Source organism: Plectropomus leopardus, chromosome 6 (assembly GCF_026936395.1).
Source record: "Plectropomus leopardus strain MGB_pleo_1.0 chromosome 6, ASM2693639v1, whole genome shotgun sequence".
Classification (NCBI taxonomy): Eukaryota; Metazoa; Chordata; class Actinopteri; order Perciformes; family Serranidae; genus Plectropomus; species Plectropomus leopardus.
The window spans coordinates 27,895,816-27,923,769 of NC_142181.1; the positions used below are offsets into that span (position 1 = coordinate 27,895,816).

General features: G+C 38.0%; 2 protein-coding genes across 5 annotated transcripts in view; both read left to right on the forward strand.

Annotated features, from left to right (window-relative positions):
• Positions 1-890, forward strand: part of stard13b (StAR related lipid transfer domain containing 13b) — a 98,843-nt gene extending 97,953 nt beyond the window's left edge. For all 4 annotated transcript variants that reach the window (XM_088079135.1, XM_088079136.1, XM_042486610.2 and 1 more), the window contains one exon: positions 27-890. In XM_088079135.1, the coding sequence (XP_087935261.1) occupies positions 27-144 (118 nt within the window). In that variant the 3' untranslated portion in view covers positions 145-890. The remainder of the gene's footprint in view (positions 1-26) is intronic.
• Positions 891-3,585: 2,695 nt separating this feature from the next.
• nbeab (neurobeachin b) overlaps positions 3,586-27,954 on the forward strand; it is a 291,848-nt gene continuing 267,479 nt past the window's right edge. Inside the window, exons 1-2 of the mRNA XM_088079139.1 lie at positions 3,586-3,721; positions 3,905-4,645. Of these exons, the coding sequence (XP_087935265.1) occupies positions 4,373-4,645 (273 nt within the window). The 5' untranslated portion in view covers positions 3,586-3,721; positions 3,905-4,372. The remainder of the gene's footprint in view (positions 3,722-3,904; positions 4,646-27,954) is intronic.

Here is a 27,954-nt window from a genome sequence, read left to right on the forward strand (position 1 = left end):
TATTGAAAATTCTGTTTTGTTTTCAGGGGAAGGACTCCAGACTGGTACAACAAAGCCTTTGGTCACCTTTGTGCTGCAGAAGCTGCCCGAATCCGCAACTCCTTCCAGCCACTAATCACAGACGGCCCAGAGACCAAAATCTGAACCTCTTTGCCACTTGTGTCTGCTTAGCATTGAGATCAAGATTGAGCCTTTGAGTCATTGCTAACAGGCAGACAGGACCCCAGAACTGAAGCACAGTTTATTCCGTTATTTGTCCTGAGTAGAAATGCTTTTGAGAAGATATGGAGCTCCTCTGTACTTGCACAATGACAAAAGAGGACATCTTAAAGGTGCTAAGCATAATTACTCAATGGGAAATTAATCATCCTGCCAATGTCCTTAGCATTAGGATTTTATTTACCTTAATGTTGCTTAACCTGTATATTTTAATTATTATCTTTAATAATATTGTATTACTATTACTTTAATCTACAATGTCTAGGACATTCATGCTCTTAAACGCTTCTGGGAAGCATTATTTGTTTCAGATTTAAAGCTATGATTATTATAATGTAGTGTCTGTGTATATGTGTGTGAATATACTGTACATGCAAGCAAGATGTATATATTGTAAATATGTGAAGGGATACATAGTACATATGTTAATATCCATATTGATTTCTTCACTGTGTCAGCCTTCCTGTAGTACACATGGTACAAAATTGTAAACTGGTTTTACTTTGCTTCAGTGTTGTCATTTTGGAATGGGTGTAATGTTATTAAATTTTGACCTCCCATGGTTATGAAAAGAACGACTTAAGGTTTGACTTGATCATACCTGCTTAAGGGTACTGGGTTGTGAAGTCAAGTACAAGAGACATCATTTTTTAATAAAACTGTTGAGATTATCAAGTGTTTGCATTGATTCTTCCTCTTGCTGCCAGGTTATAATGAATGAACAAGAAATCTAAAGACATATATCTCCTGATCTGTGAAACTGAAAAATGCCTTTCCATGGACAATTGATATCAAATAGTGTGAGAAATGCTTTTGCGAAAATGTCTATATTGCTCAATCATGTGTACTATTATCATGCACTGAGCAGTACCTGTTCAAACACAATTCTCCCTAATCTGGGATGAGAGTGACCTCTAATGGACATTTTAAGAAAAAATGTTCAAATGGAAGATGGATTTATTTGAGCTTTCAATTTTTTCATGCAAATATAATACAGATTCAGAGGTAAAATCAAATGAGTACTGTAATTAATTTTGTATGGCCTTTTTTGCTTATCATATGGAAAGGCAAAAAAATTAGGGCTGAGCAAATATACTTGCTTAATTGTCCTTTTTGTCCACTAGATGGCCCCTTCTGCTCAACAGAATATTCATCTTCAGTATGGCTACATTTTATCTTACCCTGAGACAGTTTTAATGAAAGGGGTACCCTTTTTATAGGTATTTTCATTTGTTTTCACCAGTAAGGGTGGGAAGACAGATATTCACTTTTAAGACATCTAATAGAAAGTTCCTGCCAGTGCTAATGGAGCAACTAATTAATTGGAAAAGAGATTGAAAAGGGATGCCAAACTTAATCTATAACCATCTTTTGAAGTATTAAAATACATTTTGGTTGATGGCTCAAAAAATGATCATCTGGTATCTGGAATTTAAATCTTACAGAGATAAAGTTGGAGGTCGTGGCAGCTATAACAAAAGTATTTAAAGGATCATTCACCAAAACCATTACAGAGAACAGTGAAATGTTGCTGTAGCACACCTCAGCAAAACAAGCATTACATGAACATTTCTGCAGGTTATTGAGTTTGGATCTGCTCTTCTGCCTCAGTTCCCTATATATGGTCTCAGTGTGTGACGGCAAAGTCAAACATTGAACTCTATTCAGCACCAGCAGGGTCTATGGTTCACACTGAAATGGAGACCAGCAAGTTTAACACAAGGGATGGGAGAGTAAGAGGGGTTGAGTTAGGCAGTAGAGGGACATTATCAGATAAACTGTTATGTTGGGACAATAGAATTAAAAAACAACTGCAAATGGATAATTCCCTAAGGACGCAATGGCTGTAAAGCAATTATGCCTAATTCAACTCAGTCTGTAAATGAAACCACCATTTGTTAATCCAAAGTTATAGCACTCAAGGAAAAAAAATCGCATTCTGTTAGCACATAAGACTACAGTTAGTTAACAACAACCATCATCACAAAATGAAATGACATTTTATTGACACATTGGAAAGCGGGCCAGAAAATCAGATTGCCAGTTGCTCTGCATTGCATTACTGCAAATTAAATCAAGTTTTGTATACATGATAGGTACAGCTGCATAAAGCCTGACATGATTTCTTCCTCTTTTGAAGCAATACTGACACAGATCAGCTTAATGAGGTCATGAAATGCAAGCTCAGCTTCTGGCTGTCAGTCAGGACGATGGACAGGAATGTTGCCAAGCTGTCATCGTCAGTCTCTTTTATATAACCACTGGAACCTGGCAGCTTTTTTGTCATTATTATTTATTACATACTGCATATCTTTTTCAATATGACTTTGGGCAAAGTATGAGGTGTTAGAGAAGTGTCTGTTCTTGATTTTCTCAAGAGCCATTCAAGGCTAAAGGCAGCAAAATGCATATGATTTCAATGAAATGCAAATGATGCTTTGGCACTTTGTTCATTAAAAAGGAAAACAAAACTTATTTGAAAACAAACATATTTTTCTGGCCTAATATGATAAAAAAATTGTGATGGATGCAAACCGGGATCTTTTGAAAAAAATTGCTAAATGCTTAAAAATCTTCCCATAATTACCAGTTCACTGTGAAGCAGACCCTGCTACCACCTCACAACGATCATCAGGAAAAAACTTGACCAAGGTAATTAATCTCACTATAGTAGGATTTGTTGTATTGCTTTGCATATGACTATCCAGGGTCATCATTGTGCCTCACAGACCAATCAATTAAGTGAGCACACCTGAAACTCACAATTTAATGACACCAGTGCAAATTTATATGAAGAAAATAAGAAATCAATAATTCAAGTCAGACATCAGCATGTGTGCAGGCACAGTGCTCAAGTGCGCATCCATGCATGGTCAAAAGGACGGCCTGAATGGCTTGATGTTTACAGAAAAGTCTCTTAATCACATGTTAACATTTAAGAAACATATTGATAAAAATTATAATCAATATCATTTACCATCAAAACTCTAACCTAAAATCTATTTTAATACAATTTTACATAACCATACATCGGAGTACTAGTTTTATTCCTTGGTAAAAGGCCAAAATAGCATTAAGTCTTTTCACCATTGTACACTTCTAGACCTACACTAGACTGTTTTTTTTTTGGATCTGTTAGATTCAAATGGCCTATATACTGAGTATTTAAACACAGGTCTAAAAATAGATATATGACATCACTTTGAAACCCCTCAGAGCCAAACAGTTTTTGTATTACATGCAATTCAAATAATTACGTGTTTTTTAAAAATGTAGATACTATGATTTTTTTTAATTTTTTTTTTTACATGGGGCCAGCCCAGGAAGCATAAATGCGGTAACTTCCGGTTACCATCTTCGTTTGGTGTGTTTTAGTTTAGCTAGCATGATGTGGAACATTTTTCGTTTAGGTTGAACGTTCATCGGTAACATTTAGATTAACTGTCCGGCAGACAAACCAAATAAAAATGATCCGGATGGCGTTGAGCTCCTATCCCGGAAGGTGTGTTTTTTTTTTTTTTTTTTAAATCTTGCATGCACGAGTTAATTATCTTGGGGACAAGTTCTTATCTAGTGCACTAAATGAAAATTATCCTTCTCTTTGTGCGCAAAAAAAATGGCTATCACCTCATGGAACTTAATATGATGACATTTAACCCTCTATTTATATTTTTGTCCTGGCTAGCTAACCTCGTGTGGCCATGGTATTGGCTCCACTCCGGACTCAGCTGCTTCCACTAGCCCAGGCAAAGCGACTTCCTTGCGGTCAGTCTGCAGCTCCTTCACCGCAGCCAGGCAGCGCAGGCGTGGTGAGAGGAGCCGCAGACAGGGGGCGGCAACATGGCGGTGACAGCAGCACAGACACGGAGACGCGCATTTCAGAGAGCGGCACTCTCTCACACACACAGCTCTGTGTACACAGCTCAGGTCAGTCAGCCCAGTTAACCGGCGGGCACCGACAACACACCGGACTCTCTCACCGGAACTCCCCAGAGTGGATTTTACTGACAGAGAGTGATTTCTTGTTTGTGTTTTTGTTTTCTTCGAGAGTGTTCCTCTCTTTCGTTTCTTTTTGATGCTCCAGAGCAGTGATTGGATTTATCTCAAGGAGAACAGCGTGTAACTCTCTTCAAGCCGCCCGGGTTGGGTGGAAATGACAAGCGAGAGACCGCTGACAATGCCGGGCTCGGTGTCGCTCTCGGACCGACAACCTCCTCCAGGTCACCGGCAGCATGCGGCTGCAGGCTCTGCTGCCGCCGGTGAGACATTGATGATGTCCGGCTCAGGCTCAGTGCTGCTCCCGGCTGGGATTATCAATCCATCGGTGCCAATCCGGAATATCAAGATGAAATTTGCTGTTGTCATCGGACTGATCCAGGTTGGAGAGGTTAACAACCGGGATATTGTAGAAACGGTGCTGAATTTGGTAAGTAAACGCTGTTTCCCTCCCCCTTTCACTGTATGACTGAACGTTATTGCCTAATCCTTAATCCAGAGTGCTATTCAGTGGCAACAATACCCGAGTGTAAACATAAGGCAAAAATAATGCTCGTTTAACATCGAGACTGCAGATGAAATTGTTTGCAGCACTGATAAAAGTGAGTAGCACTGATATGTGAGAGTAAACAGCAGTTAACACTCAAAAGTCACACACAGACGCGGCAGGTTGAGAGATGAGAGAATACCAAGCCAATTTTTAAGTTTGCAAGTTCAACAAAGTCCTAACTTCCTTGTGTTTGCTTGCAAATGAGACTCGTTGGTGTGGATGATGTCAGTGAAGTAAAGTGCACACCTGCTGGGATTCCTGTATTGTGAGTAAGATTTAATAGCTGTTTTAGCACAGCTGACTTCAGTCAGTATTTTGTTGAACTGCAGTGATGTAGATGAGTAGAGCTGCTGCTGTGTGTGGAGCTAAGGGGCCCCACCATATAACTGTTTTTCAGTGTCTTCTGGGGGCCCAGAGTTGCTGGCATCCTGATGGTTCAGTAACTGGCCAGTGATGGATGATGATTGATCAGTGCAGCTCCTCAGCAGTTTTGTAAAGATAAAGGATATTCTCGGTGTAGCCCAGACTGGACTTGCTCCTAATCTAAAGGTCCAGTGTAGTGTTGCAAGGCCGTGACATGTTCATGGTCTGATAACCATCTCTGAAAATACTGTTGTTTCACAATATAGCAGAATTATTATTGTTTGAATGATCCTAAAAGTAATAAAAACACAAGTGTTGATTTGGTTGATCCCCTTTATCACTATTGTTTAGCCTTGAAACAATTTTTAAATAGAAGCATATGTAAAGAGTCCACTCTTTTGAAAATAACTAAAATAAAGGTAAGATTCTTCATCCAGTTGCTTTTTTTCCCCTCAATGTTGTAAATAAGCAAATGTACACAGTGTGACTATCATCTACTTTCATATCACAGTATACATTAAAACCAGTACCCTAGTGTTGGATTTTGGGGGATATATGGGCAGAAACTGAATATAATAAGTGAGTTATTTTTTGGTGTTAATCACCTGAAAACAAGATTTTTTTTGTTCTTGTTACTTAGAATGAGCTGCTTATATCGACACAGAGAGCAGGTCTTTATTCGCCTCTTTGCCCCTTTGCACTGCCATGTTTCTACAGTGGCCCAGAACAGACAAACCAAAACTCAGGCTCTAGATAGAGCCATTTACATTTTTGTGTTAGCCACTGTAGTTAGCAGCAGACTACCCCACTATATATGAAAACTTGTAATTTTTTAAACAAAAATACTGCATGCCCCTGCGCTTACATTCTCAATGTTTTTTTTGTCATATACACAGATTCTGTTTACTCTTTCATCTCGACTAAGACTAGACTTCTGCTAAACTTTCACTTTTCAGCCTTAAATAACTGAAATCTAAACATCTATAGTCAAATAAATCCAAATGTCTAAAGACACATAGATGTATAATAGACATTTATTAAACATCTTTTCAATGTTAATATGCTCATTGGGCAATATTGGAAAAAATGAAATTGCCTTGGTCAATGATCACTGATTTAAGTTGCTGGCTACACTTGTTTTGGAGAGGAAGTGACCTCTGCAGATAATTTGGTTTCTGGTTAAAAACCTCTGAACGTCTTGATTTGAGGATATCAGCTTAAAAATAAAAGCACAGATAAGCAGGTGCTGGGCTAGCGCTGATTTGTAAGATAAAACTGCTTTATTGAATGATTCTACATGTTAAAATCACTGGATCTTTTTTGTTTTGGACAGAACTTTAGGATAATTCAACTCACTGTAAAAAAAGAATCACAAAAACATAAAAAAACACCCTAAAAAATGTGAACAATTAACACTGAAGGAATTAGTCTGGAGAAGTTTCAGCTGTTCGAATCTGCAGTCTCACTAATACACGCCACAGAATCAGCCTAAATCTTACACTGCTCGTTAAAGTTTGAATATTTGTGGGAATATAATAGTTTTGGCCCTCAACCCAGATTCATAGTGACCTAGTATTTATATTTTGTGTAAAGCTTTGCCCCCCCCCCCCCCACACACACTTTTTGACAAGCATGGAGAGTCTGTTCTCTTAGATCATTGTAGGATTATTATTAAGGCTGCAGCAAAGTGAGAGGAGAGTGAGAAGTAGTGATTGTCAGCATAAGGTGGTTGGAGATGGATGGTATGACCATGTCTTTGGTTCACTTCACCATGATATACTGTAGAGCCAGCTCACGCTTTTGCCTTGACCATCTGCGGGACTACCACAGTAGAGCGTGTTTGCAAAGTTGGCCTCTCCTTGTTAGCGCACCAGAGATTAATTACGACCTGTTCTGGCACAACAGAAATCCACTTTGTGGAGCAAGACAAATTGTAGCCCTTGGCATGTTCAGACATGAGAGTTGTACTGCAATAGCTGGAGTCTCTGACACCTTGCCCCTCATTCTTTAAAGTGCTATTTTCACAGGAAATGTGCACAAGGAATAACACGCTGCACTGTTTTTTGTCAATACTTATTATCTGGACAATGCATCATCTTTTTTATAGAGTCTAACAGTTTCTCCATTTTGCTTATGTCAAAGTCCAGTAATTTGTGCATGCACTTTACCCAAACATTTGTCAGTCCCAAACGTTTGAATGACAGATTTAATTAACAGAGGATATTGGTGCTTTGCTGTGGTTAGCTATTTAAGATATCAGGGAGATTTGATTCTGCTTGATGTGTTTGCAAACAGAAATACAACCTTCACCCAAATGATGTGCATTTTAATAAACTGCATACAATGCAGCAATCTTGGGACCAGATGACACAGTGATTGTTATTATTTTTCCCTATTTGTCTGAATTACATCACAAAATGAGCATGAAGAATACTGGCCAAGGAAGAGGGTGGAGAAAGCTGTCATGCAAACATTTCCTGTCTGTAGGATGCCACAACTATAAGAGTTTCTATGCTTATGAGTTCAGGTTATTTTTGAAGTGTAGACAGCGCTTGGATATCCAGAAGGATCCGTAACTGTATCTCATGGGGTCCAATTTGTGGAGTAATGAAAAAATAATGTTTTCTTCTTCTCTGAGGAGCATCTGGGAAAAACTGTAGTTGTATAATTGTAGTAGAGGCGGTAGTAGCTCAGTCCGTGGAGACTTGGCTTTGCATCTGGAGGGCAGCCTAGTCAAGACCCCGCACGGACCAAGTATGGAGTGTAGTTGGAAAGCTGGAGAGATGCCAGTTCACCTCCTGGGCAGTGCCGATGTGCCCTTCAGCAAGAGCACTGCTCCCAGGGGCTCCATACTATAGCTCAGCCTGCGTTCTCCTCTTAATTGCATATTTGTGTGGTGTGTAAAAAAAAAAAGAAAAAGAAAAGAAAATAGGGATACGCTGAAGTTACATTTCAACTACTAATTGTGGATTGTGTGGATAAATTCTAAAATTCGTTAGATGTTCAGGCCAGGATTTATCACCGAAAACTGCCTTATTGTGTTATTTTTTTATTTTGATATTTATCCACCGTTTTTGTTGATCTGCCAAAATGGTAAATTCATGAATAAAATTGATCTGACGTCACTGGTCATTTTCGGTACAGTAAGGGAACAAAATGCAAAACATAAAATTGCCTGTTTTTTTATTTGGAACTTTTGTAAACAACAGTTTACACATTTTTTTAATCTAATGTAATGTAATGCGAACAATATACAAAATATATAAAGAAAATAAAAAATGGAGTACTGCTGCTAAGTGTTGGTAATAACTTTTCCAATAAATAAAATATTATATACTCAGATAAATAAGAATATTATAAAAAATACATTTCTCACAGCTTGTTGGTACAGATCAACAAAACATTTTCACATAGAAAGTGCAGCATTAACAGTTACCTATGTTTGTCGTGTTTTATCTCTGGCTTGACATAAAGTGGCAACCAGTTTACGTACAGACAAAAAGTTCAATAATATAATATTGAAATATTTTTTATTTTAATGTACTGGCATCAGCAACTTTAAACTCAGTAGAAATAGGATAGTTTGTATAAGACAACCACGCTATTTAGATTTTAGATCATTGAATCAAATGATTGTCTGTAAGGTGTGAAACAGTAGTCTTTTTTATGTATTTTCAGCCAAATCCTCAGCTGCTGTTTTCAGCCGCACAGAAGGGTGTTTGAAGTTCTCACCATAAATGTAGGTCATACATCTAATCACATTTGGCATGAGCAAGACACTATTGCTTGTTGTCTTCTAACAATGAATTTGGAAATAAAGTTTGCAACTTGTCAGCTGACTCAGTGCTTTTTCCAAGATGATAAAATGGGAGTTCTGCTTCGCTAAATGTCACTCAGAATGAATCATTCTCAATGAACTTCTCTGAAAAAGAGAAGGTTGCATAACTCAACAGCCTGCGTCTTCATGATCAAAGTCAAGCATGATCTGATGGATAATGGAGAGAAGAGTTGAAAGAAGCATGACCTATGGAATTAGAGAAAAAGCTTTCACCTCACATCTTCATCTTGATCCTGATGTGTGGGAGTAATGGAATTCTCATGCTGTCAACAAATGGTGGATGTTAACACAAAGGCATGAAACACTGTAGATGAAATGATGATGAAACTATCATGTCAGCTCAAGAGTTTCCATCATGCTTATTTTGGCTCTGATAAAGTGATGCTCCACTTAACTTCTAGTTCTGTGGAGCTGTGGTCAACTTGAGTTTTATGCCAGTTTCATGAATTATATGTTTTCATGGTGGAAAACAAGTACCAAAATATCCAGAAACCTCACTTTGTATGCCAAGCTTCCACATGTTCATATTTCACCAAATATGTCAACATATGGCAAAATCCAGTTTCTGTTTGTAGCTCCTGCAGTTTGCTGATTATATTTGTAGCTTGCGACCATATTTGCTTAATTTTGTCTCAAGGGACAGCGTAAGAAAAGCTGCAAACAGGCACAGTGTGTGGTGTTTGACAGATTCTGATGAAAATGAGTTTGGGTTCTACTGAGCATTCTAAAAAAACAGAGAAGAAGAAGATTATGCTGCAGGGGTGGATTCATAAGATTCTACATCTACGGATTTTGGAATTTATGTAGAGATATGTGAATGAAGCTGACCAAAGCCACTATCATTCATCGTCATTAATTAGCTGTAACTGCTTATCCTGTTTGGGTTTGTGGTGGGGGGATGTCAGCTTATTTTTATTATTAATATATGATGGCATTTCAATAGTTGAAAAGCGTGGCTTTTTAAGATTGCTTCATTGTTTTTTTTTTTTTTGTTTTTTGTTTTTTACCAAAAAGATGTTTTAAATGCAGTGAACTTATGTTTCTTTACTTAATCCTAAAGTAACATGATTATTCTAGCTATGTTTTTTTTTTTACCATGTACAGAGTTTTAAGCCCATGTAGAATATTATTGGGCTCATGGCTTGCAGTTATTTTGGCCATGATATTTTTGACATGAAATTTTCATATCACCTCATGCCTATCATGATCTATCAAGCCTTCAGGTTGTAAATGATGGATATTAAAAAATATTGGGGTGAATTATGACTTTCATGACATGCTTCACCGTTCAGGCCAGAGCTCTACCAGTTACCAAACACATATTTTACTAAAAACACTCCCAGAAAATACTCCGACAGAGCAGAGGTACCTTACTCTGTATTCCCATCTGTGTCTGATTTTACAGTCAACGTTGTTACTCCTTCAGATGTTACTGTACGGAAGTCTACTTATTGCATATTTAATAAGACTTTGAATTACCTGCTTGGATTTAAAGAACTCCAGCATGGTGAGATCCTTTGAATGACAAATTGACAGATTCTCAGTATTTTCATTTGCCCATACAGCGTTGTTGGATATATAATAGTTTCCAAATCAATTATTTCCATTAGCTTAATGGCATTACACATGCTGCTACAATTATCCTTATGTCAGGCACAGTGATGCACATTGGACTATGATTAGAAATCACTGATCCTTGCTGTTTCTGATTAAATAGGCTTTTGAGAGCAGTTTTACTGAATCAGGACCAAATAAAGGAAAAGCTCTGAAGTAAAACACATTTTTCATATGAGACATATTATTCTCTAAAAAGTCTTCTGTATAAGGGGTGATGTGATGGAGTGTTGGCATATATGAACCATGTGACTGCTATCCAGATGTGGTGTCAGCAGCGTGCCCTGGAGCTGAGCTGATTATGTGCTCTAATCAGAGGCAACTTTTAGTGTTGAAACGCAGCATTTATGCACTCCCTGACAGACCGCTGCTTATTTCCTGTGTGTAACTTCAAGTCAGACCAGTTATCTAAATGACAAAGTAGTGTTCCAGTATGTGTAGCATACAATACCAGTGACACACTGTATATGATGTTAAATTATGTTTGTAACAGATGTACTTATTGCAGACCAAACCATGATGGTTTATTCCAAACCCAATCATGTGCTTTTGTTTCCAAAACCTATGGAAGTAAGTTTATTTTGAAAATGACACAGTGCATTAAAAAGGGTGTAAACTGACACGCTATCACTAAACTTCCAAAACTGATACTGGAGGGATATCGAGAGTGTCATAGTTTACATTTCGGGCCACTGACCAAACATCTGTATTTGATGAGTTGACTTTGGTTGGGAAAGATCATGATTTTGGGTTAATGTTGTTAAAGGCATTGTCTCGTGTTTTTAAGTCATTGCAGATGCTGTACAAGATTGGTAATTTTGTTGCAAAAGAAATTCAATCGAAGATAAATCGATTTGATCTATTAATACAAATTAGTGGTTTAGGGCGATTTTTTAAAAAAAAATCTAGCTTTTCTCTTTCACTTCCTCCACAGCTCTATGTAGGCTTCTGAAGTTAATAGCGGGCTGTGCCCTCCCCCGTGCTTGCTTCCTGGAGATATACACGCACGACAACAGCAAGTGTTAATGACAATGAAGAAGAGTATGTCGCCAAAAAAGGCACAGTCTTGTCAGTCGTTTGGAACTGGTTTGTTTTTTTTAGTCAGATCTGCAACAAACCACAGTCCACTGCAAAGTTTGTTTAACTAAAGGCAGCAGTACAACTAATTTATTTCAACATGTCAAATAGAGTTATGTAGCTGAGTGGGTGAAATGTGTCTCACTTTGAGATGCACAAGACCGCGTCAGCCCACAAACACCTTATAAAAAGCAGCTAACATTAGTGGAATCATTATCTCATTAGTAATGCAGTCGAGCTGGATATTGGTAAAGATACTGTGCCCATATATACAGCGGAAAAACCTGGGTTTATCCACCTACTGAAAACTATCGACCCCAGCTATGTGCTATGAAGCTGCAGATATTTTGCTGAAGTTGCTCTGCCTCGTCTGTACAACTGTACATGTGAAAAGATCGCTGTAGAGCTGGAGGGGATGTCACTTTACTCCACTACAACAGACCTGTGGTCCAGTAATTTGAACACAACGAATAACATTATTTGTTAACATAGAACTGATGTTGAACAACGGTTTCATATTGGTCATTTTCAGTGCTCCACTGTTTCAACTGCAAAACTTTACAATATACAAACTGTGCAATATCCAATACGGACTTGAAGCCCTCTACAGTTTTCAGTTTGCCTTTGTTAATTTTTATTGCTAAAATAAAAGCAAAACTGTTTTTGAGTAATTTCTATGTCATTTGTTGTTTGTTTTTAAGAGGGGAAAAAATTACATAAACGTAATCAACTTTGGTGAGAATTTTTTATTCAGTTTTTTAGTTCTGTATTGCTAATTTGTATGTATGTGAGAGTGAGTGTTGAGTTAGCCCCAGCATTGAACTTCAGAGGCATTGGGGTGCATTGCCAGTCCATCCAGTGCCACCTTATTACACCAACCTCAACCTCCCAAAGAAAGTTTGAAGTAAAAATAAAACAATACCAACCAACAGATGTTCCACCAATTGCAATATGTAAATACTTGTGAGGAGTTTTGATAAAACAGCTCAGGTAAGCATCAGTTTGGCAAATAACCAAACAGTCTTTCACTTTCAACATCACCTGGCCAATTAAATAAGATTTGAACATAATTCTTCAACATGAAACTAAAACTTTTTGTTTGTGCATCAGAGAGTTGAATGTTCTAGACATTCAGATGCTAGTTTTGTGCCACGACCTCTTATTAGAACTCATGAAAAGAGAATATCATTAATCTTTCATGTAGGCAGACTGAAATGAAAGCTGTAATTGAGATTATGTGTCATAAAACAGGTTGCAGAGACCTGCCTTCAAGGTTGTTGTAATTTCACAGGAATTAAGTGTAACAAAAGGAAGCTTGAGCTCTACCATTTAACTCAAGGACATTCAGCAACTTGTATCTTTGAAGTAGTAATATCAGGGTCTCTCCTACATACTCAGATTAATTACGGATAATCATTAAGGTGATTTCCACAGTAATGTTGAGTATTTTTTATTCATGCTTTTATTAATTTGGTAAATTGATATTTGTGCAGTTGAACCTGGAGGTGTGCATTTCGTATGACTCTACAAATCATACATCATGTTTCACACGAGCTGTCTGACAACGTGAGGAACAGTTGTGTGTTTATATTTTTGCCAGTTGGCATACAATAACGCTGAAGTTGTTTGTGAGCCATATTACACATGTATTTGAGTCTTCAGGAAATGGAGACGGTACCATCTTAGATTTTGCACATGCAGGATGAATGACCCGAGAGACTATGCTATTATAGTCTAATCTAGATGACATGAATGCATTAAATTAGAGTTTTTACATTTGACTAACTTGGGCAATGTGATAGAGGTGGAAGAAAAGCTGCTTTAGTGATGTTGGTGTGATGTGTTCTCAAATGTGAATTTTAGGCGACACCCAGATTCTTAACTGATGAATTTTGAACAATAACATCACTGTCCGGGCTGAGATTCAGGCAAATGTGATAATGATAAACAAAAATGAGCATTTTCTGCTTGGATTGTTGCATGCATCTGGAAAACAGATATGACAACACAGTGTTTGCAGAGAAAAAGATCTCTCTTTCTCTGCTGACAGTAGAGCAGAATACACTGCAGGCACAAAATGTTTTGAGACTATGGGGATTTTCCTCATTTGGGTAAACTGCTCTATTCCTGTTGCTGTTGCCTCAACTATTAGTTTTTCTCTCTGCCTACACTCTCTGCCTGTAGGTCACGTTGCTTGCTTCCCTCCAAATAAAGTTTCAAACAGCTACTGAAAAAGTTGCCAAAACTTGTCCACTAATTGGCACAGCTCCTTTCTGAGTTATTTAATTCACTTGTGATTATAAGAGGCTTAATTAAAATTATAGATCTTCTATCACAGCTGTCTGAAGCTCAGAAGCATAAAACCATTGGAAAATTTTTTTTAAGGCATCATGCTTCAATATACTGAAGAAACATTGTTCCTCTTGGTTACAAAATGTGACCAGATTACTTAAGTAGTTTTTTAATAGAGATGATATCTGCACTGATGGGTTTGAAAAGTCACTGTATTCATCACATATTGTGACAAGTTGTTTCTGGAAATTTGATTTTGATTTTATTGATTTTATTTTATTTAACACATAGTAAAAATGACAATATTTTACATTTTAAGAAATGGTCATGCAGGGGAAACCCAGAAAACCATCAAGGAGCATGACAAGTAAGGTTTCCCTCAAAACTACACACACACACACACACACACATACACACACACACACACACACACACACACACACACACACACACACACACACACACACACACATATATATATATATATATATATACATATACATACATATATATATAAATACATACATACATACATACATACATACATACATACATACATACATACATACATACATATAGTGCCCAGCATAAATGAGTACACTCAACTGGTCTTTTCAGAACTCCGCACCAGTGCTCTATTGGGTTGAGGTCTGGTGACATGCTTGGCCACTGAATCACTTTCACCCTGTTCTTCCTCAGTAATGAAACAGTGACCTTAGCTGTATGTTTTGGGCAGTTATCATGTAATTTATGATACCATCGATGAAATGCAACTGCCCGACACCTGCAGCACTCATGCAACCCTCAGAAGAACACTGCCACCACCATGCTTTACTGTGTGTACCATGTACTTTCCCTTGTACTCCTCACCCTTTCGACGCCATACAGTTTGGAACACATCAGCACCAAAAAGATTTTCTTTGTCTCATCACTCCAAAGTATTGAGTCTGAGTCCACGTCTTTGTCAACATTGGCCCCCTGGCAAATGCTCGATGGACTTCAGCAGTGGTTTCCTTCGTGGACGACATCTGTGCATGCCACTCCTCTGCAGTGTGCATCGTTTTGTGTCACGGGAAACACTCACCCCTGTTTGACTCTCTAATGCTTTTGCTAACTGTGACTGACGTGCATGCCGATTTTCTTCAACTCTTCTCATCATAAGACGCTCATGTCAAGGTGTTAACTTCTGTCGATGGCCTAGACGTTTAAGCAAGCTTCCCACAAGTCCATCCTTTTTGAAATTTTGGATCCATTTTGCTATTGTATTCTGAGTTATTTGCAATGCTTTACTAATTTTCTTGTAACCATGTCCTTTGTGTAAAGAAATTATCTTCTTTTTCAAGTCTTGTGAAATTTATTTTCCATGTGGTGCCATGTTTGTCAGCATTGAGTGGGAGTGGATTCTCTCTCTTAAATACCACCCTTAATTGTCAGTTACCTGGTGACCACCTGTCTGATGGTTGATTTGACTCATCTGTAGGTGAATTCTTGTTAATTAGAATTTTATCAGGTTTTATTCCTATGACAATCATTGAGGTGTACTCATTTTTGCACCATGGTCTTAAGTCATTTTGTTAGAAAAGTTCCAATTTGTTTTTTGTTTCTGAGTAATCTAATGTGAAACCAATAAGCCAGACTTGTGCGAACATTTTAGAGTATAGGATCCCATAGAAGGCATTTATTCAAAGGAGAGATATGTGTTTTTTTGGAAAAATCTGTTAGGGTGTACTCATTTATGCTGAGCACTGTATATACAATCCAACCTGCAAACCACAGATCACTGTTCAAGACCAGCAAACAAGAAAACTGTTTTGCTACATAAACCACAGTGTTGTTGAAATGTTAAGTTTCAATATCTGCTACATGATAACTCACAGATGTTGCACATTTACAGCTTGCAGAAATGTAAATGTGCCAACATTTATTCTGGCGATTTGGTTGTCATAATTGTGCACTGTCAGAAAAGAGACAACAGAGCTGTGCAGCATTAATATTCAGCTAATAATTAAAAAAAACAAACATTTTGTGTCACTCTGGTCAAGAAGTAAAAATGGCACACCTCCCAAAAAAATCAAACTAATTCTTGAAGATCATCCAGATAACTAATAAGGATGGTCTCAGTGGTTAAGCCCCATCTGAGCTTTAAAGCTCATCAGGTGTGGCCTCTTAGATCATCCTGCTTAACACCGCCATCTGTCAACCCATTAAAAACCAGAGGTGATGTGCCTTTGCAGTTAGGGTGTCCATACTTTGAAATGTCTATCTCTGTCCTTCTTTGTTAAGTCATCTTGTGGGGCTGCACCTGGCTCAGCATTATGTCAGTTGAGGTAAATTGTTCCTGTTCAACACGAATATTTTACTATTTGTTTCTTTTTTCCATGTAGATTTTGAGAGTTTGAACAGTGTCTGGCGGATGTTTAGGATGACCGTGATTTTATTTAATACAGTAAAACAAGCCACGTTAGCCCTCCGAGTTAAAGTGTGCTATCTATGCAGCCACTCAATTCCATAATTTTGCATTGCAAAACAGTTTTGAAGTCCATATTGACAAGGTGATGCAATTCTTAAAAGATTCCCTTGATTAGGAATCAGATGACAGTCGAAACTTGCATGGGACTAAAATTAAGTGGGCATGTCCGTAAAGAGGAGACTCATGAGTGCCCACAGAACCCATTTTCATTCAGATATCATGAGGTCAGAGGTCAAGGGACCCCTGTTAAATGCTGTGCCCCATGCTGTTTTTCCATTGCCAAAATTTAGCCTAACTTTCAAGTGTTATTCAGCACTTTTACTGACACGCTAGCATGACATGGTTGGTACCTTTGGATTCCCCAGGTCTTCTAGTTACAGCCTGGTACAGGCTTCTGAAAACAGGAATATTGGCCCAGCGATTAACGCGATTTACAACAACAACTTGTTTTTAACGGACCTCAATAAAGTTGCTGTGAGTGTGGGTCTGTGGGTCTCTGACTTTGACTTTCAGGGGCGGCACTAGTATTTTGTTTTCTAATGTGTTGTTTAGATAAGTTTGCTCTTTAGTACCTCCTCCTTCTCGTAAGACCCTGGCCGTTAGTTTTGTGCCAAAATCTCTGATTTCTGTGTGTTTTATGTTCTCTTCATCTCTTTCGCTTTCATCCAGAGATTTAAACAGTTAAAAACCAGCAGGCATCTTTCACGTTGTTCCTTCTGTTTACACATTGTGGCCTCAAATCTGGTAGAAAAGAAGAGTTTGGGAACTCTCTTGAGATCAATCACAAATAAATGTTTTCGTTTAGATGATGGCTTAAGGGAAGACTTTCCATCTCCCGCTCTGTGAAGGTTGTTTTTGTTCTTCAGAAGCCATCTAATATTCATGTTGGGAAACTGAATGCCAAGCTGGCAACTTAACTGAGGTGTTTTGTCATTAGCAATTGAGAATGGTGTTTATTGGGTATAGCAAAACATGTTATTGCACAAGAAATTAATTGAAATAGAATCAAAGCTGCCCTAAATTGATAAACTTGTGCTTCATAGTGTTGAATGAAAATCGGTTAAAACATTACAGAGCCAAACCTTTGCTGTCAAGGAACAATCAGCGTATCTGGGAATGCATAATAGATGTAAGACTTTCGTGTGGCCTCTGCTGCTTTCAGTTGTGGCTGGCCTTCAGTGTAAGCATCCCTCTGCTGCTGTTGAGTCAGTGTCACAGTTTGATTGATCTTGGATCAATATCGCCTCAAGGCAATGGTACAGTTTTACAAATGTCACCGTTTTTTTCCCCACAATTGTTTTCTGTGTCAATCTTGTAACATCACCTTATGGATCTTGGCCTTTTTTGCATTGTACTTCAGAGCATGCATGTATGGCTTTTCCATTAGCCATTCCATATAATTTAGTTCACTTTATTCTTCTTTAGGACATGTTCCAAAACAAAAAACAAGCGTCACTTGTTTGCAGTGACGAATGTCCCTGACATTTCGATTTGTTTCTGGTTTTTTTTTGGACATTATACCAAGAATTTCTAAAAGGAGACTTTTTTTTAAAATTATTGATCAGTGGCCCAGTTTATATTTTTCCCCTAGCTCTACTTATGTCCTGCTGAGATCTCCCTGATCTCTACTACAGGTGCATTGAGGCTCTTCTGTAGCTGCGTGCACTCAGATCTTTGTGTAGTGTGGGTCGATGAAAGATAATTTACCTACATGGATCAATTAAGCATCACATAAATGCTGTTAATGCACCTGAGATAGGAACCCAATATGTTCGATAGAAATGAACTCCTCAACAGTCATGAGGAGCAGCAGTTTTCACCTTCATGAACTCTTCACCCAGGTTTTAATATTTTCCAGTTCAATCCACATGTTTTGTAGGGGGCTACAGTATGCTAAAATTGTGCTTCCTCAGTAAAGTTGATTCTCTTCTAAGCCATCCAATTTCTGCCAAGAGCAGTTCCTTCTGATCTACTCCATGATAATCTTCTTAGGATCTGAGGGAAATTGAAATTCTGATTCTGTGCAAATTTATTTGTTTAAAAGTAATGTACCTGATCTGCTGATTGAGTCAGGGAGCATGCTGATGTGCATTTTCATGTCCTCAACCAAGGACAAAGTGAAGGACTGCATTCCTTTTTCAAATTTTCTGTATACTGCCATGACTGCAAATGCTTTTATCAGCATTTTGTTACTCTGAAAGTACAGTTGCATTCTTATGTTTCTTATTTTGTGAGGTTCTTGTTGATGACTTCTTTTTGTTCATCTTATTTTTTATAATTAAGTCTTTTTATCACTGTTGTTTTTTTCATATTCTGTGTTTATAGAGAATCAGCAATATTTGCGTCTTTTGTTGAGAAAGTGTTTCTCATGTACTCACAACTAGGGATGTCCTGATGAAGTTATTCTGCCCGATCCTGATACGAGTCATTTCATGTTGAGAGTCCCGATCTGATCTTTGTATTTACCTGGACAATACAGCTGCACAGTGCACACTTCAAGTATTTTGAAGTTATTAAAATCATTTTGGTGTATATCTTTAGAAATTGCTCTCAACACTTTAAATGAGTAATATATCACAATTTCACTTTAAAGTAGTCCTATAGCTGAGCCTGAACATTCCCAGTAACAACAAATAAAAATCAGTCACAATTTTACTTATTACAGCATCATATTAGAGCCTGTTTTTTAAAAATGTACAACTAAAATTTCATTTCCACTTGAAGTTGATGTAGCAGGAATTAAGGCTAGTTCTAAAAATCCACTTTCTCTGGGTAACAACATAAGCAAAATAGGAATGCTGTTGGGTATAGACCCTTTGTGGTTTCATTGATAACCAACAGCCAGCACCCTGAGGAAATGCTAAAGAGATAGGTCAAACGGCTGCACAAAGGCCATGAATGCATCTTCTCTCTGTTCTCCCCTTGGCCCTACGCCTCTCTTGCTACACTCATCCCCCGCACTCGCTCATGCAGTGTTACTCCGGAGAGATGCTGATGGTATATTATTTGGCTGCTGCCTACATTTATGTCATGATGCATTCTGGGATGCATCTCCCAGCTCAGTGAGGTAATGTTTACCAGGGGCTATATCTGAGGCCTGGTTGTAGGGACTCTGTAACAATGGCTGACTCCGTCTTTCAGGATTTTTTTTAAACACAGATGTGTTGTTGTGCTGCAGCATGGTTTGGAAAAGTGTGCAAAATTGAGAGAGGTGACAATGAAATGGACTGAGATAGCAGAAAGTTGATACATTCATCCAAATACAATTTTCGTCTTTTCTGCTTGCTGCTTACACTTCAAACAGCGTGTTCGCACCCTCATATACATACTGTACATGCACACCACTAGACTGAGCTGTTTGTTTGAGACCTCACTCAGTTTAGATTTGTCTGTTCACACAACCACAGAATTTATTACAACTTTTATTGGAAATATTTAATAATTTATTTAGGAATTTAACAATTTAATTAACAAGATGGAGTCCTCTTTCAGTTGTTACTTTGTTCCTGGTTGAGCTACTTCCAGGTATTTTCAAAGGCATATCGCTCTTTTTTTTTAAATGAAAGGATGTCTGATTGTGGTTTTGCTGTGATGATATTTCTCTGTTACATTGAGATGATATTCTGTTGATGCTTGATTTAACCTGGCAGCACTCTTCCTCCGCCAACCTCTGAAGGCCATATTGCAAGTCTCTCCAAATATATTCCATTATTTTCTCAAGAGTTGTTCTGTGCCTAAACAAAACCACTGTAGATGTTGGAATTTAATTGGGCTAGCAGTGCTTCACATATATATGTAAATGTGAATTAATTCCATCTCCTTTCATTCATTGGATCGGGTTATCCCATTGAAACCTGAGCAAATTGGCTTGATTGATAAAATGATAAAAATACCCAATGATAAAAATAAAAAATAAGTTGACCTGAAAATTAATTTAAAAAAAGAAGAAGACTTATAAAAATGACTCAAAAATTAGAATAATTTAAAATACAGTTTTTCCCTAGCTTTTGAAAAACAATTTTTTAATCTCCTTTCTTGCAATTTGTGTAATATTTCTTATCAAGTTGCTCATTGCCTTTTTCCCCATGTTTTTGACAAACATTAGAATTTTAAATACTTTTGAAAGGCATCTGAAAGCAGCACAAGAAAATTAATGTCACTCCAGGTTTTAGAGGGTTAACCATTGGACATAGTTTTGAATGGCATTTGTAACGTCACGTTATACAAAAGTTGAGGGCCGAACAGCAAGCTCTTCGTCCCCTTTGAGTAACACCACACACAACACATTGTTAGCTTTACGTAGTAGTGGTTAGTTACTTAGCCGTTGTTAACCAGACCTACTTGCATCCAGGGACAAGTGTGTTGGATCAGCAGCAGCGGCAACGATGTGAGTACTCAGGCTTACTCCCGGGTGGAGCTGGTTTTGGCAGTCAACCAAATCCCAGCCTGGGTGTTAATGTGTTGTCCCCCCCCCATAGGAACAAGGCCCTGCGCACACATGCTCATTTCTATGGAGATGAGCTGCATCTCTGATCAGGCAAACATGCAAAGTCATATTGCTCGCTGCAGCAGGGTGACAGCCAGTTACTGTAGCAAAGTCTTGTCTTCACAGAGCAGATGCAGCAAAAGCAAAGATGATAACTGGATGGTGCAAATAAGATCTGTGGCCCTGTTCCTGACAATCGGGTATACCTGGGCTTGGAAATGGAAATCTTTGTCTAGATTGTATTTGATATATGAATAAAAGCCAGGTCGCATGTTTATATGCTGCAGTGTTAGATAATTGTTTGGTGGTCTAGCTTGAAAATGAACTTGTGTTTGAGGCAAAGCAAATTAGTCCGAAAGCAGTCAGCAGTGTAATTGGGTGTCAGGGTGTGAGTGATTTGATGTTTGAATTGTCTCTGTGTTGAGGTATTATTCATACACCCTGAAGTCATGAAACCTAACGAATGGCTTTAAGTGGATAACAAGTAAAAGGCCTCAGTATTAGCTTTTAATGGCAGCAGCTATCTCTGTCTGGCACCAGTTGACCTCAGCTTTTACACATTATTTTTTAGGAAGAGGTGAAGTGACTTATGCAAATAATATATATTTAATATTTAATTTAGGTGATAAAGACAGTCATGACATTTTCTCAGCTCCCTACTGGGTGTGGACAAAAAAGTTAGAAGTGGAAGCAATAAATAAAATCTGTACATGTTTTTTAATAAAGGGGGGAAGAACAAAGCAGAGCACAGGATATGAGCATAACTAGTGGGCCCATAATTTGATATTATCATGATGCAATGTTATTGTGATTCTAAACATTTTGCAAAATGCTGACTATTGCGATAACATTTAGTGTGATATATTGCTATTTATTACCTTTTTTCAACTGCAAATTATGTCCTCAAAGTAAAAATTTGTTTTGGAAAGTTTGGACTGAAAAAGCAAAGTGATTTCATTGTTCTGGTAGGGTAAAAAAAATACAACATTTAATTTTCAATGTTAACAATTCATAGTAATAAAAAATCTGTACTTGGTGTCTGTGTATCAATACAATATTGCCGCACAGAATACTGCAATACTATGCTGTACTGAGAGGAGCAGTTGCTGTAGAGGCAAGTGAAAACAAACAGCAGCTGTATATCTCTTTGATGATGGTTAGTCAGTCACTAAAGTCATGGAAAAATTCATGTAAATGTAAAGTTTTGTGAGGCATTGAATGAAAGACGTTCTTATTGTGTGTTACAACAAAATATTTTTTTCCGAGTGCTGTGCGTCAACAAATGCAGCTACTTCAATACATATTAACTGTCATACAACAGTGGCGTCTCATCGCAAAGACAGTCTTTGTACAAGCAATTTCTCTCTCCGTCTCTGCTATAGTGACAGAACACATACAACAGAGAGTAACAAACTTTATTGGTGTGGCATAAGGCATCTGGGGTCCGTATTACAGGAAGTGACAGATTTATAATTCTCTGTTGCACATGAACCACTAGGCAGTTAATGATGTGTGCTGTGAATACAGATTTCTACATTATGCCTGACAAGGCTGTCGTTGTCGACGGGCTGGTTATGTTTTGAATATGTTTTCATGTACACTTCATTCCCTTTGGTCTCAAAGTGCTGCAGCATTGTAACCTGCAGCATGCGATGACTGAGAGTGCTGTGTTCATCCCGCTCTCCTGCTTTTTGCAGTCCTGTGAAGGCTTTTGATAAAGGTTAGTGTAATCAATCTCCCAGATGTTTATATTTATTGCTCCAGTACATCTGGGATGTTTCCATTTCCTGATATTGAAGCATGAAGGACTCTGTAAGAGCTCGATCACACACTGATTTAATGCAGCTGAAGTAAGGGGGAAATAATGGGGGGGCTTAGTGAGAGTTAGGGGTTTGGATTACAATTAATACTATGGGATCAGCGTAATGAACAAAGACACCATCCATTTTTATGGCCCATTATCCTCCCTGACACATTCTAACTGGATCTTTTTATAATTAGTCACTTGGACATACTTAGTCTGCCGTCTGCTTGTTTTTTCCATCTGGTTCAAAGCACTAACTTTTGAAAAACACTGTGACGGACTCCCATCAGTTTGCTATTGAGTATTTAGGTATGTTTGTAATGAAACATCAGTGGAGCATAACTTCTCATTCAAATGCCACAGAAAGTGTTGCTCATCCATATATTCATGAGACTAATGGGCACCTATATGTTCTACTTCCCCCGTTTAATTACATTCATTGGAAAAGGCAGCTTCTTCTATACAGTCAGCAAGACTATGTTTATTTTTCAGTTGCAGGCACATCGGTGTTTTGTCCTGTATTATCTGGGATTATAAACCCAAGAAAGATGTTTTTTTTCTGCCATTTTTTGATTATTGATGAATTTTAATTGGAAACCAGTGTACTATGCAGCGTTCTCAAGGTGATGGAAAACCTGGAAAAGTCATGAAATTTCACAATTTCTTTTTCCAGATCTGGAAATGTCATGGGATTAATAAAAATCACTGAAAGTTTTAGGGAAAAGTCATGGAATTTTGTTTTAAGTAATGGATGTATTACAGTTATCTTCTGTGGATAACCTTCACATTATGTGACATAGCAGCAAATTTACTTTTTTAAAGCTCTCAGTTTAGTAGGCTAGCTTTCATATGCGTGGATGTGCAACAGCATATTGGCCAGGACATCTTGAAAAGAGAATTTTAATCTCTAGAGTTTTTTTTCTGGTTAACTAAAGGTACAATAAATTATACTAACAATTTTTTTTTTTTTTTACAATCAAGTACATTCCTTCATTTTCTCCCCACGTTTTGTCTAGTCATTCATGTACGCCAGCTAGCTGAAATTATGTTTGAATAGAGTTTGAGTGTACAGACCACATACCTATTTGTGCAGAATTTGCGAAAAATGCAAATAAACAGTCTAAAAATAATGTGCTTTGTAAAAACGCAGGATTTAACCGCTGTGAAAAACTGAAAAATTAGTGCTTAATTTTTGTCCTTAAAGATACAAGTCCACCTTTGACCACAGTGTGGGCTGCAATGGCAAAGTGGCGCTATCTATGATTTCATTCATTGCATAAGAAGAAGCAAGTCAACATTATTTATGAAGCATTTTTGTACACCTACCTACCTGTGGCACTTCTTAATGCCCATGTACAATTTCAGTTTGATTGGGCAACCCTTCAAGGAGAAAAATGAATGCAGACGGATGGACGGATGGACTGAGTTTTCTTCGTTTTATAGGAGGATAGTAGGATTAAAGGTCCTTGAAAAGTTTTGATATTTTGTCTACAATAATGAGTGGGAATCCTGGTTACTCTTCTACACAAAAGAACAAATTTAAAAATAGAAATTACATGTGTGCAGTTTACTTGCAAATTTAGATGAGTTTTTGACATTAAATACCTCCATAAATGCTGCCTAACACAACAGAACAACAGTGGACACATTTAACTGCGTCATAGTGCACAGCACATCTCTTTTTTGTAGCTTCAGGGATGCAGTTCAGTCCCTGTCTGTTGTACGCATGGGCATATTGAGGCCCAATTTCAAGCAAAGGCTAGATGCTAAATGTGTGTCTCTGGCTAATGCTATTAGTTGTGAGAGTTGGACTGCTTTGAAAGGAACATCTGGCTGGGAGAGCCTCACTGTTGCTCAGCAGAGTCTCAAGCATAGAAGGATTACCGCCGTGGCATTTGGTTGAAGATGATTCAGCATGGAATTAGACGGCCTATATGGAACACAGCTTGGGCCAGTGTGACAGTCTTACTCTTCTTGTTAATATGAATACAGGGTGTTAGCAGTGTTGAAAGGCTGTGGAGATTGCTGAATCCCAGCGTCATGCTTCTGACTGATAATGCATGCTTTCATTAATGTTTGAGCACTTTATCTCAAACTCCCTGGCTTTGGGCAGAAAATCCCCACTCTTGACAGAGCTTATATTTGCCTGTTTCTATAATTTGTGTTGACCGTATTTTATTTCTCAGCTGGATGGTCTTAGATTATGCGGTTCTTTCAAAGCTGCAGGCTAGTTTTTGATTATATCTATCCCCAGTATCAGTATCCAACCTGTCAGTCCCATCTCTCCCCTCAGGCTTTACCCTGTACACACAGAATAGAGAAGGGAAAAAAAACACAGAAAATTTTGTCAAAATAAACAAGTCAACAAACAAAAGTTGTGAACAATACTGATTTTTAAAATTTTTTAGGTTATTTTGGTTGTTTTTTCGCCATTAATTACAGCTTAAGACAGACAGGAATGGTTGGAGAGAAAGGGGGTCAAAAGACAGCAAAGGGCCACTGGAAAGGCCACAGCCTTCATGGGGCACACACTCCACCGCATGAGCTACAGGTCGCCCCAACAATAGTGATTTAGGTTGAAAATTTTAATTTACTGTAGACATTAACCCCTTATAAACCAGGAAAAAATACTCCGTTACTAGTAAAAGTCCTGTATTGAAAATGTTACTGAAGAAAAAGTATGTAAGTACAACCAGAAAGTTATATTTAATGTGAAGTGAAAGAAACTACTGATACAGAAAAAAAATCAATTTAATAAATAAAAAATAATTAAAAGGAAAAGCATCAAGTCCTAGTATTTGAGAGGCTGGAACCATGAAATATTTTTGCATTTAAAATAACCTGAACTCTTACCAAAATAGTTAATTTTCTAATCATAACTTGTAGCTTAATTGTAATGGAGTACAAAGTACAATAATTTCCTCTGGTATGTTGTGGATTAAAAGAAGAAAGTGGCATGAGATTAAAATATTCAATTAAAGTAAAAGTAATGCAAAACAAAGATGTTGGCCATCGTACTTCAAAGGCACTCAGAAAAAAAGTGTTTTGCTCCCCTAGCAACCAAGGCAGATTAGAATTGTATACATATCATTATCTTTTTGTCACCAACATCAAGTTTGCCTCTGAGCAATGCACAGCTCTCGGAGAAAATGAAGGGAAGATATCGACATAACTAATCAGTGCAGCCCACTGCTAAGCTAAAGAGGTTACAGGGACACTTTACTTTTCAACCCCTGATCTCCCTGCTCATCTCTCAGCTCAAATTTGCACCATCCAGCAGATTTTTGAGAGAGCAAGAGTGAGAGACGCCCCTCTCTCCCTCTGACCAACCAAACTGTAAAACTAGGCTGTGTTGATGAAATATAAATCCATGTTCTGTTACTGTGTTACCTATTTCTACCCTAATGTGTCTTCAGAAACATATTTTATTGCACTGTTTAACTGTAATATGAGAATTTGTTAACACTGAGTGTGTAATCCTGTTTCCTACATTGTAAAATGGAGGCTAAAAAAAATTGAGATCAAATGGTAAAACTAAGTAGTGCTGATCAAATATGAACCAAGATCCTGTTACTTTATTGCCTGTTTCTTTCCTAAAATGTCTCCAGAAACATTTGTTAGTGCACTGTTTAGCTGTGATTGGAGATTGTTTGCCAGCCAGCTGCCATATTGTTTCCTGTGGATAAACAGCAAAGCTTGCATTACGTCAACTGCTGCGTAGGCCGACTAGTTTTAGGAAAAGCCTATCTTTCCAGCAGTGAAATACTTGAAATTCTTCTCTTTACAGTCTAGTTTTGTGAATTAATGCACTTCTGTTTCCATTCAAATCCATACACCAAGCAAGTCTTCCTCTATAAATGTGCAATACTTCAAGGGGACCAGGTCACAGCCAGAAGAGAAGTGCAGATATTCCTCTTCAAGAGAGGATAAAAGTGCTTCCTGAAGAAAGTGGCTCCGTGTCCCAGGTGTATGTTTTTGGAGGCGGCATGTTTCCTCCTAGAAAGCACACTGTAGTCATTATCCTGCTGACAACCCTGTCTGCACACAGTTTGAATAAAGGGCTCTAAGTTCCTGGAGAGAATCTGGGTGTACTATTTAGTTTGCTGCATCAGAGTGGTATTGTGAACCCGTGTCGTCTTAAACCTACTTGTTTTCACTCCTACCAGGGAAAATAATTACTTTCAGTATGTGTCCCGGGTCTAAATCAAAACATCCAGACAGATTGACTTAAGTGAAAACCAACAGTTTTGTTTGGCAATCACTTGCACAGTGTGGGAGATAAGTAAAACACTGTAGTCGATCATCATTACATGATGCAGAGGTCTCTTGTAGAATCACTTGATATTATGGCTCCATAACCAACACATTTTCTGCATTTTTTGCTGACATTGTAAGATAAATTGATTTAACTCTCCCTAACTCTGTTTTTATACCAGAGCAGTGATATTCAACTTAAGGCCTGTGGGTGCCCAGTGCCCCCCCAACCATTTTCTAATTTACAATAAAAATAAAGTGATTCACATTGGGAATTGCTTTTTTTTCTGAGTATATAGGAGGTGCCAGTGTGCAGAAAACTGCATAAAAATAGGGATTGCTCATTAAAAAAGTACCAGTGGAGGATCCTTTCGCACCCCCTGACAGAGGTCCTTGCTAAATCCCTAATGTCCTTGAATCCTAAAAATGTCCTAAAAGTGTCCCATATCCGAGAAATGTTCTAAAATCCTAGAAATGTCCTAAAATCTGAAAATAGTCCTAAATCCTAGAAAACGTCTTATATCCCCAACACAGTGTTAAATCCCAGAAATGTCCTTAAATACTAGAAATGTTCTGAAATCACAGAAATGTCTTATAATCCTAGCAATGGCCTAAAATCCTAGAAACGTGCTAAAAACACAGAAATGTCCTAAAATCTCAGAAAATCAAAGAAATGTGCTAAAATCCTAGAAACGTCCTAAAATCACAGAAATGTCCTTAAGTCCTGGAAACTGCGGCTGGCCCCTGGCCTTCTGTCATTTTGCAAAAGTGGCCCCAAAGCAAAGCATTTTGAGTATCCCTGGACTAGAGTGATGCTGCTTCAGTCGAATATTATGCTGCCGGGCTAGTTTTTGACAGCTGGTTTTACATTTAGGGGTTTTGGTCACAGCAAGGAAAGTGGGATTTCTGCTGCACTCTTTGAAAGGCTTTCTTGTCCAGTGGCACATTGCCAGCCATGGTTGATGCAGGTCTCTTTTGACCTTGGAGAAAT